General features: G+C 37.8%; 1 protein-coding gene across 5 annotated transcripts; it reads right to left on the bottom strand.

The window, feature by feature from the left end:
- Positions 1-41: 41 nt before the first annotated feature.
- Positions 42-15,183, bottom strand: LOC117466606 (muscleblind-like protein 2a). Of its 5 annotated transcripts, XM_034109959.2 has the most exons (10): positions 13,488-13,708; positions 11,467-12,135; positions 8,689-8,853; positions 7,944-8,159; positions 7,571-7,825; positions 6,059-6,112; positions 5,562-5,712; positions 5,261-5,296; positions 4,453-4,547; positions 3,712-3,819 (listed from the first exon to the last, which is right to left on the bottom strand). In XM_034109959.2, exons 2-10 carry the CDS (start codon positions 11,638-11,640, stop codon positions 3,805-3,807), a joined length of 1,161 nt encoding a protein of 386 aa, XP_033965850.1. In that variant the 5' UTR covers positions 11,641-12,135; positions 13,488-13,708; the 3' UTR covers positions 3,712-3,804. The 5 variants fall into 5 exon arrangements, with proteins under 5 accessions (XP_033965849.1, XP_033965848.1, XP_033965851.1 ...); XM_034109958.1 differs by lacking the exons at positions 4,453-4,547; positions 13,488-13,708 and adding an exon at positions 14,944-15,183 and having other exon boundaries at positions 42-3,819; XM_034109957.2 differs by lacking the exon at positions 4,453-4,547 and having other exon boundaries at positions 42-3,819; positions 13,488-13,707.
- Between the last annotated feature and the right edge of the window lie 3,344 nt (positions 15,184-18,527).

The raw sequence follows: 18,527 nt of genomic DNA, 5'->3' as shown, positions 1-18,527 counted from the left end.
TGGAAAGTGCTAAATCAAAGAATAGAGGTCACAGCACAGCATTAACTTGACATTTATTTATTTGCAATATTAGATTTAACACAAGTTTGAATTTACAGGAACAAAACTATCCACATGAAATGTTTACTTAAGCACAATTAAAATAACTTTAACACGTTATAAAAAAAAAGAGGGACAGTTTATATTCAGGCCAGGATTTAACCGAATGGTACAAGTGTTTTTTTTACTGTGGGATATCAGTTAACAAGCATTTTAGTCAGGATAATGTTTGGATTGATTTTACAAACTGTCATTTTGGCCTCAAACTCAAAACTTGTGTAGGAATCATTTCAAAGAAAAGTTCAGTGAAATGTACTTTATTTATTAGATAAAATGAAATTCACAACTGAACAAGACAGATTTATGAATAGATTAAAGATAAGGCAAAGTTGACAAAAAGCATGTCCTCTCAGTTTGACGGTTGAGAAAGTGCTTCAGTCAGTCAGACTAAACATTCTTACTGTCAACATCTTTTTGACTGGCTGATCCAAATCTAAGACAACCTCCATGTGCATGACATTCAAGCTTTTTGCCAAAAGGTGAAACAAACATTCGGTTATATGCCTTTTTATTTGCATGTAAAATAAATAAGGGGAAAATGTCATATATCTAATAACAACCTAAACTTTGAAAGCAACTATATCTTGAAAATAAATGTTCAAACAGTCGCTGAACCATCAACTCCTGACCTTCTGAATGCAGATTCCTTAAGGGTGGATTATACGTTTGCTGCAAGATGTTGACATGCAGTGGAAACCATATAAAACACAACCAATCACATTTCAAAATATATTCTCATGCACTGGATCACTTACAGTGTTTCACAATGGCATAATAAAATCAAATATCTGACAGTACAATCTAACATGTTATTGTGAGGGGGGAAAACAATGTCATCCCCTACAAAAAAAACAGTTTTAAATCACTGCAACTTCAGATTGCCTCAGCAACACATCAAAACAATTAAATGACAAACTATTGTTACCCTATTATGAAAGTTACTTTCCATAAAATGTGGCCTGTACAATGCACTTTTGTACATAAAAAGCAATTCTATGGCCTTGCTCATACAAAGGTTGTCCCTCACAGGTGACAAGGCAGTGACAGGGATGAAATGTTTTAAGCTTCTCTTTGCTCCCACATTTGATCCCTGGACACAAGACGGCTTATCATAGGCTAATACAGAGCGAGGCCCTTTAAGGAACCTCCAGCAGAGCTAAATTCAGTTTAATAAATTACATTCGTCATAAAATAGAAGAGAATACATTTTAAAGTGTTCTTTCCTAATATTAAACTAGTAAAATATGAAGTATGCTTCTTATATATCAACCAATAATGTGTAAAACCTTTTGCAATGAATGAAAACATTGTGAACAAATGAAACATCTCTTGGTGGATTGTCTGAGTTAATCACATGGGTGTGTACATCCTTTTTCATGAAAAAACTCACCAGTCACTTAAAAATACATCGGAAACATTTAAGGAAAGGTTGATGTTGCACAAGCTGTTTCCAAACCTGCAAACTAAAATGAATATTAAAGATGTTTAAGATAACGTAACATATATGAGTGAAAATGTTTTTTCTAACATCCGTTTAGTTTTTCAGTTAACCAGACACAATCCCCACTCTGTCTGCTGTCAGTTTCAAACAAAGATGGGTAATTGCATAATGTGGTACCAACCATACACAACTGAACTCACCACACTTCTAACTCCGTAAATTCTACTTTACTACATAAAGTATTTTACTGCATGAAACTAAATAGGAAACATTGTCATATACTTATCATCTTAAAAGTGAAAAAAATGAACTTAAGCAGGATATAAACTCTTATACATGGAACACACATACACATTTGAGCATCAGTGAAAGTTAATTGAAAGACTTACTTAAACTATTATTTGAAATACTAATGCACTGCAACCTGTCTCCTAAAAATGTCAATGTTTAGGTCACAGAGTTGTGCACTGAACATTTCTTTCTAAATGTGACTTAACTAGAGTAGAATAAATCGAGTGATTTTTTTTCACACAAAGCCTTTTAAATATGCACGGATATCCTCATCTGCACAATTCTTCAGGCACTTGTAACATTCAAATAATACATTACTGACAACCGACTGTAACATTAAGACTAACATTTTACACATTACTCTACTCGTCCCTTACAGGATTACAGGAGCTTTAGTTTGAATGTGAGCTGCAGTAGTTATTACACCCTTTTAGCCAGTTGACTTTGATGGCTGTGGAGCCTCTTCTTAAAAAAACGGTTTGCTTTATGTTCAGGTTGAGCCGGAGCCAGTTTCACAAAGACATTTCGGACAGGTCTTGAATTTTAGGCGAGTCAAAATTGAATTAGACTACACAAAAACAACACGGGCTTATTTTAAAGCCTGAAGAGTTAGCCACACTACCACCAGGCTAGAATTAAAGTAATTCTGTGGTAGTAATCGGTGACACCTGCTAACCAGTGTTTCCATGGTAACAATCAGCAACACATGCTGACCATTGTTTCCATGGTAACAATCAGTGATGCCTGCTTCCTGCTGACCAGTGGCACCACACTTAAAAAAAGGGGAAATATTTTCCCAGTAAAATATCTCTGTAATTGTTCAATCCAATCATTTTCTGTTGATCTGATTGTTGTTATTTTACCGCTAGTCCTACTTAATCATTTGGATCTGAAATCTGAATATGATTTTGACCTAAGCCTAGTCAAAGTCTATCTTTGTGAAACTGGCTGCAAGGTAAAACCGGTGCATCAACTATCACCGTTACTGATCATTCCAAAAGTTATTTTTAATAATAAAGTGGGGAAATTTAAATGTTTGAATCATTTTTGCTTGAATGCAATAAAGTATTTGCGATAAATAGATGATACTGTTTTCAGAAAACGTACTGTATTTGCAATGCAAAGGCACACCAGGAGGTGGAGCACTGTTCCTGTTCTGGGATGGGGGGGGGGGTAAGGTATTAGCTGGAATAACCTCAGAACATTTTAAAGGAAACTTTACAATGTGGAGTTAAAAGTTAAAATAAGTGCTTTTTCTAGTTTGTTTGAAATATGTAAAGCTGGCACTAGATAAACAATCATTAATGTGAAAAACCTTTTAGCTAACATAACACATTCAAGAAAGGAAAAATAAATTGCCTCTCAATATCGTGAGGATACAATTTGAACAATCACCAATAAAAGGACCCCTTTACACCTGGTCTTAACATGTATTGTTTTCAGATTACATCTGTCATGCTTGTCTCTTGTATTATTTACATACATTTCAGTGAATAACGTTTATATCAGTTCATGTTTAGGTGTTGCTGCACAAGCTGTTTCTGTTTGAGTTCGACGTGTTTCCTGGTCAGATTGATTTAGAAAATGACATTTCTATTCATGAGCATCATATATGTGAACTGGAGACACATTGCATTAGAGCTGATTAAGAGGCTAAATGCACCCATGACCTTGTCAGAATTGCTTTCGGAAATAGAAACCAGGATATTATGCAAATTAGTGAGGATGCATGTTAAAGCAGGTGCAAAGGTGCGTGCATACAATAATCTTCTGTGACACTTATCTAACATTGTATAATCCTACTAATGTAATGTATTGTGAGAGATCAACGCAATGACCACAACCTTCTCCTCAGCGATGTTATCTGCATGCAGCTTGTTGTACGTTGTGTGTGGTGTGAACAGAATATTTACAGAGCAGTTGTTTGGCGTCTTTATCAGCAGCAACACGGCACTGACTTCTGTTTCTGGCGGTTACTTGAGGATGATCTGTTTCAGGGCAAAACACAGTCACTTAGTGGCAAATAAATAAACAATCACCTTAACCCAGATAATTAATGAATTATCTTTTTATATTTTGTGCATATGACACTAAACATACATGTATGGAACACATGTTTGAACTCACAAAGGAAGACAATTAAATGTTGTTTTTGAGGAACAGCTAACGCTAATGCTAACCCAGCCATCGAACATCATGTGTTTTAGTCTGGGCGGAGGGAAGTACTAGAACATAAATAATCTTTTCACAGTTGATGATAATAATAATAATAACATTAATGATATATTAGCTGAAGAATACAACCAGTTTGACAAGTATTAAAGCTACTACTAAGCATTAAGACAAACGGTGACATGGAACGAAGCAAAAACATGCTATAAAGAATAAATGCAACACCACCACTTGCAGATGGAAGACTCTAAATAAGTGATGTCTGTCATCGGGGAAAGAGGTGAGATGCAGACCAGTTCAACTGAAGGTCTACAGGTAGATGAAGCTTAATGGCAGGCAATGCAAGCAGGGCAATGCTATGCTGATGAAGCAACTCTCCTGATTTAAAGATGAAGCACTTATTCTGAGCTCAAGGATTTATGACAGAAAGCTTTAAAAAAGGAGCAAACCTGATTGGCTGGTGCTGTTGCTGCGTAGGCGACACTTGTGGCGGGAGTAGCTGCTGCAGAGACAGTAGCAGGCGTAGCACTGTACATCATGGGGACTTTTTCAGGAAGGGAACCATGAAAGCAATGAAAAGGGAGGTGGAGCATTATGGTAACCATAGCAATGTATCTCTCTCTCTTGCCAGGCAAATACAATATGACATTAGCAGCGAGCGATCATTGGGTTAGACCAGCAGATGGCATGTGATCACACGGCAAAGCGAGACGGCAGGGAAGAACATAAAAGGAGAACTGATAGGAGACCAAATTAGGAAATCTGTCCAGAATTTGACATCCCAAAAGAGACGGCAATGCCATCAGACACCTTCAAAATGTTTTTACTAGACATTAAAGGAGTTTCGAAGGTGTCAAACATTTAAGAGTATCAAAAACATTAAAGTGATTCTAAGGGATGCTGATCAAATGTCCTAATCCGTGGTGCTTTGTAATTCCACAAGCAAAATCCTCAAAATGCTTTCATTTATATATTATCTTTGACTACTCTAATACATTATTATTGATATATAACAGTAAGTATATATCACAGGACTTGATTATCAAAAACAAACCATTATGCAAATAAAATCCTTTTAGGGAAACACTAACAAAATCTGCCTCTCTCATCATTTTAACGAGTAGTTTTATTGTTATTACAGGTTGATTCTAATTTAAGGTTTTGCTTTCCGACGCTGCAAAAACAAAAAAGCCAGATAAATAAAAAGCTCCATTGATGATAAGACATATTTTATAAAAACATAAGTAAAGGACTTACCCATGTTGTTACCGGGAGCCATGCAGAAGACAGAACCTGTGTGAAGATCAAATGGAAAGGGACAGTCTTTTAGTGAGACTCATACATATGGTCAACACTGGCATGAGCCCACATGACAACATCTTTAGTGCAGTAAGAATACACAAATAAGACCCATAGCGTTCAGTCAGTAAAGATTGAACAGATATGCAGATTCATTAAGTAAAGTGCTACATGTTAGTTTTGACAACAAAAGAGTGTAAGACAATATAATTAAGAAAAGTGTATTTGATAGCCGTTTAAAGTCATGTTTAAAGCTCACCTGTGGGGTAGTATGCAGCCGCCTGCTGCTGCAGCTGGGAGTTGGCCAGAGCTTGTTGGTAGTGCAAAAAACTGGGACTGAGGAGAGAGCTGGCCCAGCTGTTCTTCTCAAAAGCTTGTCTCTTTGGTAGGGGTATGCTGTAGGGAAAGCCCTGAGAGAAGACAAGAGGAAACATGACATACCAACCTGTCTCCTCTCTCTATTCAGCTTTATTTTAAACACTTATTATTTAGTATGAATTTATAAAAGATATGGAAAAAGGGCAAACATGACTACACAATAAAGGTTATCACAAAGTGGAAAAATCAAGCATGTTTTAGGATACAAATATGAATGGAATAACAAAAAGTATTTCAAATTAAGCACTTAAAGCTACTGATGATGACTGTGTACACAAACTACATGAGACTGGAAGAAGCTTTAAAAACACAATGACAGAAATGAAAAGTTATCACAGTACAATTAATAGCTACAACCAAAGCAAAAGGTGAAAATACCAGGTCTACAGTTGCCTCGAGGGATCGCTTCATTGCTTTGGCAGTCGACTGAGTCTTTTAATAGCAGGCAGCGAGCACATGATGGCAGTGGGCCAATGGGATTCAAGCGTTTAACAAACAGGTAACAGCAAGCAGAGGTGCGTCATGGGGGACAGCATTGTGGATAGGTGAGAAGGGGAAAACAAAAACAAAATAATCTGAATGTAGTTTACCACATAAAACACAATATGCATGCACAGTGATCAAAATAACTGATTAACAGACACATTAACTAAAGACTTGTTCATTAGTAGGTCAGCATGTACAGTTAATCAATAGCTATGGCAACACAGATTTATAAAGATAGGGCACAATCTTCTATCTGCTCTATTTAGACTGTCATTTGTTATTGTATATAAAACACTACCACTACTGTGACGCTAACAGTGCTATTATGCACACTATATCATTTGGAAATACCGTATAATGTACATGGATTTGACTGCTTCCAGGAAGCGATAACAATGTAATGCACATCAAGCACTGAACATTTGACTGTTGACTGAAAAATGACTTGGTTGTATGAGAGATAGTCAAAGGCTAACCGTGTCTGTAATGTCATAACACACAGAATGTGGAGCTCTATCTAGTAATACTTGTGACGTAAATGTCATGCAACAAATATATTGTGTATATTTACAGTAAGAATACGTAAAAGATGATGTTAATGAAAGGTGATGGTCTATGGAGGCCAAGGAAACACAATTTACTGAAGTAAGACACCTTACAATGCATTACGTTTACAATAACTATCTATAGTAAGTTGTTGTTAAAACTGAGATCCAGACCAAGAAAAGCGATAGAGGCAAGTATTGTAGTTAACAGATGACTTTGCACTATAAATATAGTGTTATAATACAACTATTCCTCAGTTGCTTTGTAGCACCAGCTTCTGAAGTGTTTGGTGAACAAACAAAATGTACATACTTTTGATTTGGCCTGTTTAGAAAACACAAGCCTTGTAATGTCAGCAGAAAGCAGAGCTCCTTCATTAAAACTGAAAGGGCTAGATTGGAAGCCATTTGATTGACAGGCCTTTTAATAAAAGGACTAACCCTTGAGAGCAGCTGAATCTAATCTAATGTCATCGTTCCTTTTCGTGTTCTCTGGCTTCATTAAAGGTCTGTCTCCATGCCTGGTGTTTGTAAACACAGGATTAAAAAGAAAGGCATGTGTTTTTAATTATTAAAAGGAGAAGCAAAGTTCAGAATTTGCATGGATAATTAAGATCCTTCCCTTTCATTCCATTTAATTTATATGTTTTAATACAGAAGATTTAAAAGTTGGACATCCAGAAAAGGTCTCTATGCCGTTGCATTAAATGTGCCATTCTTATAGTATAAAGACTTATAGTGCTCCACATTCGGTGATATCATGGCAAACCAAATGACCTCTAAAACACCATATTATTGGCAGGGTAATGTGTTTTTGTGTAAAACATGTTGCTTAGAAGGCAGGAGGATGGGCTCTTACCATGGCTGCGGCGGCCGCCTGGGCTGCCACGGCGGTGTGATTGACTTGCTGTTGACCGGATTTGATTTTTGCCTGCAAGTGGGCAGGCGGGTGAAAATACTTGCACTTCTCCCTGGAGCAGCGGCTCTTAATGTAGTCCATGCAAACAGTGACAGTGTTATCTGTGGTGTCAATCATGGGGCTGTCACTGGGGTGAGCGAAGCGGCAATCCGTCTCCCCTCTCGCACAGTTTCCCCGCTGAAACTCGCGACACACCTGAGAGGAGACATTATAAAGACAGTGACACCGGTTCAGCATGGAGTCGAATCATGTCAACCACCAAGCTATTACTTTATCTTCTCATGTTTGATCATTCTTTGGGCTGCAAGAATACCTCAAGTTTGTCTGTACGCTGCAGCTTCTGTGAGGGAGAAGAAGAAGAGGAAGAGGAAGAGGAGCTCTGGACAGGTGGGCTTCCAGAAACAAGGACCTGGTTGCTGGAGAGGTTGTCTGTGGAGATGAGGCTCATTCCATGGCTCAGCGGTGTCATGTATGAACCGTAACCAAGACCAGTGTTGTTGCCCAGTCCCTGTGTGAATTGAAATGTTGGCTAGAAGAAAAGATGTCAAATATTACAAGTGAGACAAGCAGTAGGGATGCACGATCAGGCTTTTTCCGTCACAATAATAACACCTGCGCTCTGGGGAATGGTCAATACCGAGTACTGACCTGATATCAGTGTTTAGTGATAAGCTAAGTGACTGGAATCATTCTTTATGTGTACGGCAACATCAGGCTTGACTTAAAGCATTTTTCTTTTTACTTTGGAAAACAAAATGTGTAAATAATAAATAAATAGATATACATTTGCTGAATTGTCAATAGCAAGCAAAAACTACTTCCATCTGCTGACACGTTTGTTATTAGCTCCCTCAGTCATGTGGTCTACTGGTGTGCTGCTGACGCATGACTCAACCTGTGCACATTTAATCAGCTGTAAACAGAGAATTGAATATAGACAGACCCCATAGTCACCAGGCCAGCTATGTGTCGGCCCAACAACAGTATCATTTAGGTGCATTTCTAACAAGAACAATGACACATTTAGAAGTTCCTTCTTAGTGTTGATGAGGCCTCACCATAGACTGCAGGCTGGGCCCTGGGATCATGAGCTGCATCTGTTGGGCGAGCACGGCGGCTGCTGTCTTCTGCTGGATGAGGTTGTTGCGCCCATTAATCTCTAACTGGGTTTTTAAGTGGCAAGGTGGATGAAGATACTTGCAGTTTTCTCTTGAGCATCGACCCTGTATTCAAAGAAAAAAGAAAAGGCACAAAGCGGATTCATCATCCTTATATTCCTCCAAATAATATCTTTGTTTCTTATCATGAGAGATTACATGTGCTTTTTCAAACAGTAGCTTTCATATTTGTTTTAAAATGAGATGCAGAATAGCGTCCTCCATCTACACAGCTGTATTTTTCACCCCGATACATATAGGGAACACATGTTCACACATTGGCATTGAAGCTTTGACGTAGGTCTGCACTGCAATATCATTCAATATGCAATGGAGAGGAACAGAAGGACTGAAGGCCATTCAGATATCAATTCACAATGTTGCCTTTATGACTGCACTGAAACTGATATGAGAGCCTTAGAGGAAGAGCAGACTGGCCACATAACAACACACAACATGGTGATTTGTTATACATCTCAGCAGTCAGGTTGCTACCTCCTGTTAAACGTATACATGAGACAAACCAAACCATTTCTGCCAATCAAGAGATGTTAGCATAATGACAGCTTCCTCTGCTCTTCATATTCAAATTAAGTTGACTAATTTGGGGATTTAATTGCATTATTTTGAATACATTTCCATGTAGGATTAACTGTCATCAATGCTTCATTAGTCTGGATAAAGCTCAGAGTAAATACAGGGTCAATAGAGCTGTTCAACGCCCCTTCTAATGTCTAAATGTTTTACTGGTTTGCAACGTTTGCAGTTGCTTACAAGTAGGGAAATGAAAGTATGCCTTGTGTAATACAGTTCCCTAAAAGTGAAGGCGCCACAGATATGGGGAGCTTAGTTAAACTGAGGTCAAAGACGAGGAATCTGTTGCACATGAACCATTCTGTCTTGGCATAATGTAGCTAAAGTTGCGTTTAATGTTATGAATTGGTATGGTCACTTCTCTGCTGGCTCAGGGGAATCCTCGAACATAAAACAGTCCTGAGTGAGTTAGTCACAGAAAACAGATCAAGTCTGTGTATCAACAAGCCTCTCCGGAAGCTTTAACAAGGAGTCATGAGATCCCAGTTAGCAAAGCAGCAAAGGATGTGCTCATTCTTCTGTATAACAAAGTTTACTCTGTTGGGAGTGGTTAGTGGGCAGAGGACGTGGACGGCCATCGTTTTGACCTGAAATCAACTAATCACGTGTCAATAAAATGCCCCCGGTGGACAAGACGAAACAGCAACACAAGAGCAAACAAATATATGTTTATCAAGCACAACCTGGGCATTTAGCTCCATTTGATATTTTTATAAATAATGGCTGATTTGAATTACACCCAGCCGAATTAGTACCAGTTGACATTTTACCAGTAGCCATACTGTGACAGACATTTGATGACTCCTCGGACAAAAGCCTATTCATGAGGAAGAGCTGTGACATCATCACATGACTGCAACAACTGTTGGTTGACCTCAGATTCATTCTTTTCTCGAAAAGACTGAAATTCTAGGTTGTATTTCTAAAATGAGATAAAACTGGATGAAATATAATTTAATTCACTCACTTCATCATAATAGTATTTCATGATTTCCATTATGTATAATTGCTCTGTTGTTCAGTGTTTGACTATAAACATACGCCAACATCAAGCACAATTTAATCTGGGCCTGAGTGAAAATGTATCTTTTATTAAGAATGTACTAAATACTTTAAAAAAAAAAATTGATGCAAGGCAAAATCAATAATGTTGTTGTTAGATAAAGGAATAAGGTAGCTACTTTGCGTTAAGCCTCAGGTCCGGGCCCTTGACCACTGGGGCACAGAGAAGGCCTACAGTAAGGAGATAAGACGATGACTCACCATAAGTATAATCCTGAGGGCAAAGCTGTATTGTGTGGTGATAGTAACTGTGTGGATTAAGGCATCATTGCTCTAATACAGGGCAACTGAGCAAACAGGAGGCTCAAAACTGGCTGCCAGAAATATTTTGTATAGTCGACATTAGATAAGTGATGAGACAGGCATCTGACATGTTAACCTATTTTTGGAAAGGGTCATATTACATATGATTTCACAAACACTGGAGCATGTTGGAACATCAACAGCATTGAGTTGACAGTTTTCTGTGCAGTTTGACATATTTCTGCAGGGAAACGGAAGTAATAGCAACTTAACATGGAGTGCATATTCATTTGAGAGTTCACTATGGGGTGGGGTAAAAACGTTCAACTGACAGTAGCAGTTAAGGATCTTTCCCTCCCCTATTTCAAACATTTACAAGGGGGGAGGAACATAGTCTTGTTTGTGTCCCATACTATGTAGTAACTGTTTGAACATTGCTGTGTAGACAACAAGTATTGATATCAACCCTGTATAGTTATTGTTATTCTGGTTATAATGGTAGATATGCAGGTTTAACTGTATTTGATGGGACATGCTCGCTAGATGGAACCTGCAAGAGCACTTTGAGTATTTAAAAATGAATGTAGACCTATTCAAGAAGAGCACATTTCTTTGCATTATTTCTGATTTGGTATAATACAACAGAGAAACCATTCACTCAGGGACAAAGGTAACAACTACAGTAAAATGCTGCATTATATTCCTTTATAAAAGGGACAAATGTTCTTAACATTCAGTAAAGTATCAACCAGATAATACCGTGTGGACAGCATTTCTTACCTTCAGTGAGTCAAAGCAGGCAACAACTCTCCCATTGTCAACTTGGCAGCTCTTCGGTGGATGAGCAAATTTGCATTCCTCATCACTACGTGAACAGTTTCCTCGCTGGAACTGCCGACAGACTTCCAGAGTTAACCATTTTGTGTCTCTGACTGAAGACAGGTTTAACGCCATGTCCAAAGGTTATAATCATAAAGTTTTTAGTTTTTAAAAAGGCAATCGATCGATTTTGTTGTGTCTCATACAACACAAACTGTGGGTTGGCTCTGTGTGCAAAGTCCTCTTTTGAAACAACCTTCCATCAGCTGGAGCAGAACGATGAGATGTTTGTTCAATCTCTCAGGAATCACCCATCAAAAGGAAACCACTGTGTTGTTTTTTTACTGAGACACGTTTGAGTGTATATTCCACAGATGATGGGGCACAGAAATATCAGACACGTGAGGGAATATTAATGCAGACCTCATACATTCTCATGTCATTATATTCTATTCTTATATATTATGGCTCTATTTTAGCCTTTTTAGGTGTTGAAGTTGTGCAAAGAGGAGGCAAAGTGCTTGCTGCTGAGGTATCCTGCGTGTCTTGCCTTAAAGAAAGCATAGGTCGGCAATGTACACAACCACCTTCAGGTCAGGGATATCTTCTCAAAGGCACTTTGTTAGTGATCTGAAAGATAAAAGACAACAAGAGTGAGAATGCTTCCGAAAAACAACACTATAATTATGGTGCTATTAGTCTACTGTTGGCACATTTAGAGCAACCATAAATTATTCTTGTACACTAACTGCATTTCATGTGATTTCTTCTATTCACCGGAGACTGTTCATCCTCTAGAGTCATTTGTTCGATAGCACTTTACAGCAGAAAATGGATTAGGTCAAACAATAACAAATGTTATAATTTGTAATTAGTCTGGTTATATTTTTAGTCATCAAGTCAGACTCCCAAGAGACTACTCAGTCTCTGGTTCCGGCTTCTCCAATGTGCTGTCTTTTGTCACCTTTATATCATTCTTAAATACAAATAAAAGAATACAATGTTTTTACTCAACAATACATTCTAATCATGATGATCTCTCTTAGTCATTCTGTTTTTGTTATGTTTGCCCTGTGTAAAGATTTAGATATTTGTCAAGCTAATATTGCTAGTATTATCGTGTTAGCAGATCATTCAGATGTTAATTATTAAAATGGCACCTCAACTTAATACACATTGTGAATGATGGTTGTTATACTATGTCTGCACAACCACGATTGATTTCTCCCAGTCATGCCTCTTGAAAAGGAACAATGTTAACCGTGTTACAACCAGAGCCACAGTTGTTGTGCTAGTCTGGGCTGAGTAGCCAGATGGTGTCATGGTAATCAATCAATCAATCTGGCAATATGAACATTTACAAAGCTCAAACCCATCCAACCATAGGATGTGTGTCATGCCTTGATTGTAACACATGTTGTTAATCAGTATCCACCAAAACAGACTATTATAACTAGATTTAATCCTGAATCACACACAATGTCTGCACTTCCTCTCTGCTCGCGAACACCTTTTTTACCACGACATAGTTACTCTCTATTTGCTGATTCTGTAGGATGACACAAGCACTTGGTGCCAAATTGCTACCGTCAGATTTGCTGACTGAGAGCACAGCAAGCACATACAGAATACAAGGAAAGCAAGACAAAGCTTAAACACACATCATGTTGGGAGTGAAACCCAGAACAGTATAGTCAAACCAGCACACACACACGGGTAAAACACACAGGAAGTTGCTGAGGAGGCAGAAAAGGTGGCTAACTCGTGAACAGAATACAGGAGTTTAGAGGTTCCTCTATTGAGAATGTAACATGGCTAACACATGTACAAAGACATAAAACGCACGGTTCAGAAAAACCTCTGCTGTTGTTAACCTAGATCCTCTGCTATAACAGCCACACAGCTTTACTGCATGCTATCGCACCGCATACTGCAGCAAATTCCTTTGGGCGCAAGTCAGGAAACAGAGCAAGAAAACCTACCTCTCTCACTCCATGTAGCAGTAAAGAAGACTGTCCATAACCGAGAATCTAGGTTCAAGATGGAACTTTTCAGCAGCCAACTTGTAAAACAAATACCCAAATAACAGCTTTTAACCTCCTCTCTGTCTCACGGAGTCAGTAACCAAAGATTTTCTCTCCACAACAGTAAAAACAGATTGCCTGTCCAACTCTGGCTGAACATTTCCAGCCACCCCCCCTTCCTGCCTTGCTGCCTGCCCCCAGGAAGACCCTCCCAGTCTGAAATTAGCCAATAGAAAGGCAGGAGCTGATGCACTGTTTGTGCACAGCTTGGAGCAAGACACTGCTGGCAGCTGACTCTTTATCTATGAATACAATTAGGTTATTTAACAGAAATTAAATTCATCATGTGTAATATAGACATGACAAATTATCTACCAACACCCAGTCACCGATTTTGAAGTGTGGTAATGTATTTTCCTCTGTTTGTTATTTAAAAAGGCGTAATTTTTTGTCTGTAATCTTAATTACATGTTAAGTTGAATGTAATTAATCATGCAAATCATGCATTATTTGGACTGCTGTGGGCTGGGAGAAACATACATTTGTTTTTTTTGTTTGTATGCCACCATACTAAATATTGTATGAAAATGTTTAGTAATAACCATTTGTGTAGCATGTTTAAATCCAAAAACCCTAATAATTCTGTGTTAATTCAAGATTTTACTCGTAGATGTTGCTTGTGCATACATAATCCATTCACTTTCCATATATAATGACTTCTTACACTGAATGTGTCTCACTGAAAAGTGGATTTTATGTGAAATACAGCATGATCAATCCCAAGATTAACAAATTAACTGTCACAAATGACCACAAAGTTGTCTGACTATAAAAGAGAATGATGTTGCAATAAAACACAGTAATGACATGGCAGTAAACTGAACTGCTAGAGCAGATTAGTTATAACAACTCTGCATCTTCTCTAGTTGTTTAAGTACTGATAGTTAAAATACATTGAAGTATTTTTCTAAATGTTAGTTTGGTTGACCTCATTTGGTGTACGAATTTGCTTATTATTGATGATAAACAGTAGTTATTGTGTATTAATGTCTGTTCCTCACACATTTCCTGGAGTGAGGATGAGAAGATGCACATACATATTTCAAGCATGTAAAAAAAAAATACAGCTATGTATATATTTCAACAAGGAACAGAAAATGCACTGACTTTCAACACACGTTAGCATGACCCTTACCTGTCACCACCGTGTTATCTGCACAGTTTGCTACTTCGAGGGTAGCATGGTCTCTGATTTGCATTCTCATCCTCGGCTACTTTAGCTAGCTTGTCGAAAATACTTAGTTACAGTAACGTTAGCAAGCGAAATACATTGCTGTCATGGGGCTAACATTGAACATGACGGGTTATTAGCTTACATTAGCCACACTGTTAGCTGGGAAGCACACCTGCTTACCTCATCATCATCACGGATGAACCGCTTCCCAGAGGAAACAGCTATCACGCATCAGCTAGGACAGACGACGAACTAACGAAAACACGATGTCAAGTGCTCCCGAAATGTCTGCTCACCAACAGTTTAACTCTTGCTCTGTTTGCAGATATATAGCTTGTTACTTCGATCTCGTTTCGTTATTACTTTACTATAGCACTGCACAGATTTAAGCAACAAGCTTTTGACAGCTTACTGTACGATCCTCCGTGTGATGACGAGGTTTCCCGGGGTGAGCTGAGATGCCTTAAGGCGATATATTTCAGTATAGAACGGGACACATATCAATACATTCACAAATATATGATATTGCAATCTAATTTGCTTTAAGTTGAGTTTAACTTAATTGTCTTTTGGCAAAAGAGACCATTCTATAACTTACATGTTCTAACATTCCCCCTACGACTGCAAAGTGGTACGATCCACACGAATGCCAGTAGGCTAAAAGGGCAAGGGTTTGCTTGTTACCAAGGGAACAGCAATAAAACCATGTGAGTATTTCTGGATTAGTTTATTAAAAACACGATTTCACTTACACGTGTAAACATCTTATGAGGAACAAAAATAAATATGAATTTGACAGACATAGTGTCAAAATTCTGCTCAATTATTTGCATTAATTAGTAGTAAAATAGCCCATGCATCATAAAGAGGCTTGCCTTCAATGTAATTATGTAAGAACTAATGATAATGAAAGGCTTTTTATGAATTATAATGACTATATATCAGAATAAAAAGCAAAGCAGTAGCTTGGTCATATAGGTCTGCTCAAGGTCATATAAGATGGATGCTAACCCAGATAAGATCAGTCAGGAGTGTCAGAAGGAGGGAGGCAGAGAAGAGAGGAAGATGTGGCTATTATTTAAAAAGAAACCATATTTCTGCAATGATGTAAAAAAAACAACAACCCTTTTTTTTCAGTGCCACTTTCATAAATGCATTGTGTCTGTTCTGGTTTATTATGGTTTCTACAACATTTCTAAGTAGGCTACTATGCCTCAGCTGTATGGCTATCTATTTCATTTATTTTCAGTAAAATTGGTTTGCTAGAACATTATTTATAGGGAACACCTGATTTTTAGGTACATTTAAAAATAACCATAGACTACTGTATGATCCATCAATTTCTGTGTGATGAGGATAGTGCAGGAGCACCTCTGCCATGATATTGAATGTGATTGCTTTGATTGGCATGTAGATGCTTACTCAGGATAAAGGACCATTTAGAATATTCATGTATTAATTAAAATGTTATACCTTTGTGGTCAGTCCAGAATAGCCTTTTACACACACACACACACACACACACACACACACACACACACACACACACACACACACACACACACACACACACACACACACACACACACACACACACACACACACACACACACACACACACACACACACACACACACACACACACACACACACACACACACACACACACACACACACACACACACACTACAGCTTTGACTGACTAACTGATTGATTATCCCTCTTTTGTGTTTCTCTTCTTGTTGTTATTTTTGCTTGATCTGACCTGTCATACTGACAGTCTCTTCAACAAACTGGAGACGTGGCATCAATTGCCACAGGGAAAGGTCACCATTGCTCCCTTTGAGGAAAATGCCACTGTCAAAGTGAGTCAGATATCAAAGAGAATGCAGCAATACAGGCTTCTATTTATCTTTTGTCCTTAACCATATTTGTTGCGCTCATAATTAGTTATTTAATCTCCATTTAATATTGCATATGACTGTGATTGTTGTCACATTCTGAGTTATTTTTATTTAGATGCACATTCATACAACTTAAGTTGAACTAAACTGTGCAATGTCTGTTGAAGTGGTGTTTTTTTAGACTGTCCTTTGTTTTGGAACATTTAAATATTCTAAAGTGTGAGATCACTAGTGAAAATGTAAATAGTTTGGTTGTCCTGTACACAATCCTGTGAGTGGCACACAGGAATTTGTTGAAAGCATCACTCCCATCTAGTGGTTAAAAAGGCTTTCAAAAAGCAAAACAGTAGTAATGTTTTAGTTTGAGAAAAATACGTATTTAAATAGGAGACAAGCTCATTTGGTTTGACATTTATTGTTTTTGTAAAAAGTCCTAAAGAAGACAGGGTGTTTCTTGAGTTTTTATAGAAATGAACAGCCTCGAGAATGAACATGTGGCACACAATAAGCAGCAATGCTATCCTTTGGCCTGTAGATGGCCCTCTTCCCTTAAATATATTTCTTTAAAAATTGAAAATCCAGAGGCTTGTGAGGTGCATTGCTGGTTCAGAAACCCAATTCAGTGGTGTCAATGTATTTCAAGCTGTGTCACATCCTGCTGTGATCAGTGAGGTTGTGCAGTGTGGCTAAAAAGCTGAACTATATGGTAAAATGAGGATCAAATACTTTCAATATTGAGTTATTTCTGGTACCTGTCCCTGATCTGAATATATCCAATCTGGCAACAACGATTTCCCCCCAAACGAGCTAACCAGGTTCATAAGGATTAAATTAATGTCAATTGATTTTTGTGTCTACTTTCACACCAAGGATATGGTTTTTCTTTTGAGTTGTTGTGTTGTGGAAAAACCAAATTATTGTTTCCCCCCCCCCATCTATAGGAAGTAATAAGATAGATAGATTTTAAGCTGCAAATTCAGAGTTTAACAACTTTTCGTTGGTGCATCACACATTTCATACAGTAAAACATTGAAAAACTGTCTAACCGTCTTGGTGCCTTGCAGCAGTCACTGGATAGAATGCCGAGCCTGTCATCCTCACTGCACAACCTGAAGGAGAGCCGAAGTTTCTGTATGTTGATACAGATGTGAAGTAAACGCCAGGTTAACTCAATATGCTGTCAGCCCTGAGGCACTTGGTTTTATAGGTGAAGGGAAACAGACGTGTTTTCATGGCTATATGTTTGCACTTGTTAACACCATGCCATACCCTTCTTTTCTGGATACTATTTATCAAAGCATACCCTACTTTGTTAATTAAAAGTTCGCTCACAATTAATATGTGATGTCTTCACTTTATCAGCATGATCTTCATTTAGGAAGTTAACTGGCTTATAAGACATGTAAATGTCTGATACTTAATTATATGAATCATTACATTCAATGCAAGAGAAAATATCAAGCTAACTCATAAATGACTGGATGTGATTATCTTTAATTAGGCCTAATAAATGTAACTGTGACTTATCACATTCTATACAAAGTATATACTCACCTTAAGTTTACTTTGAGATGGTTCACAAAACAACTTTCGAAAACCAATTTCGAAAATCAGTTTTTGGTAATATACATTCTTGCAAACAAAACCTCAAGTAGGTTAGTTGAAAAATATAAAAAAACACACCATAATGTCATGGCCATTCAATGCATTTATTTCTGATATTATAAGCAGAATTAACTCGTTTTTTCAGGTCTGACAAAATGGCAGATTAAATATTACACGCCAAAAGGCTCTTAAACCATTCATTTCATCACAAGACTTTAACATGTACATATAAATTCTTACACTAAGCTGTCTTCC

The sequence above is a fragment of the Pseudochaenichthys georgianus genome, chromosome 21 (assembly GCF_902827115.2).
Source record: "Pseudochaenichthys georgianus chromosome 21, fPseGeo1.2, whole genome shotgun sequence".
Classification (NCBI taxonomy): Eukaryota; Metazoa; Chordata; class Actinopteri; order Perciformes; family Channichthyidae; genus Pseudochaenichthys; species Pseudochaenichthys georgianus.
This window is presented reverse-complemented; position numbering and strand designations above follow the sequence as displayed.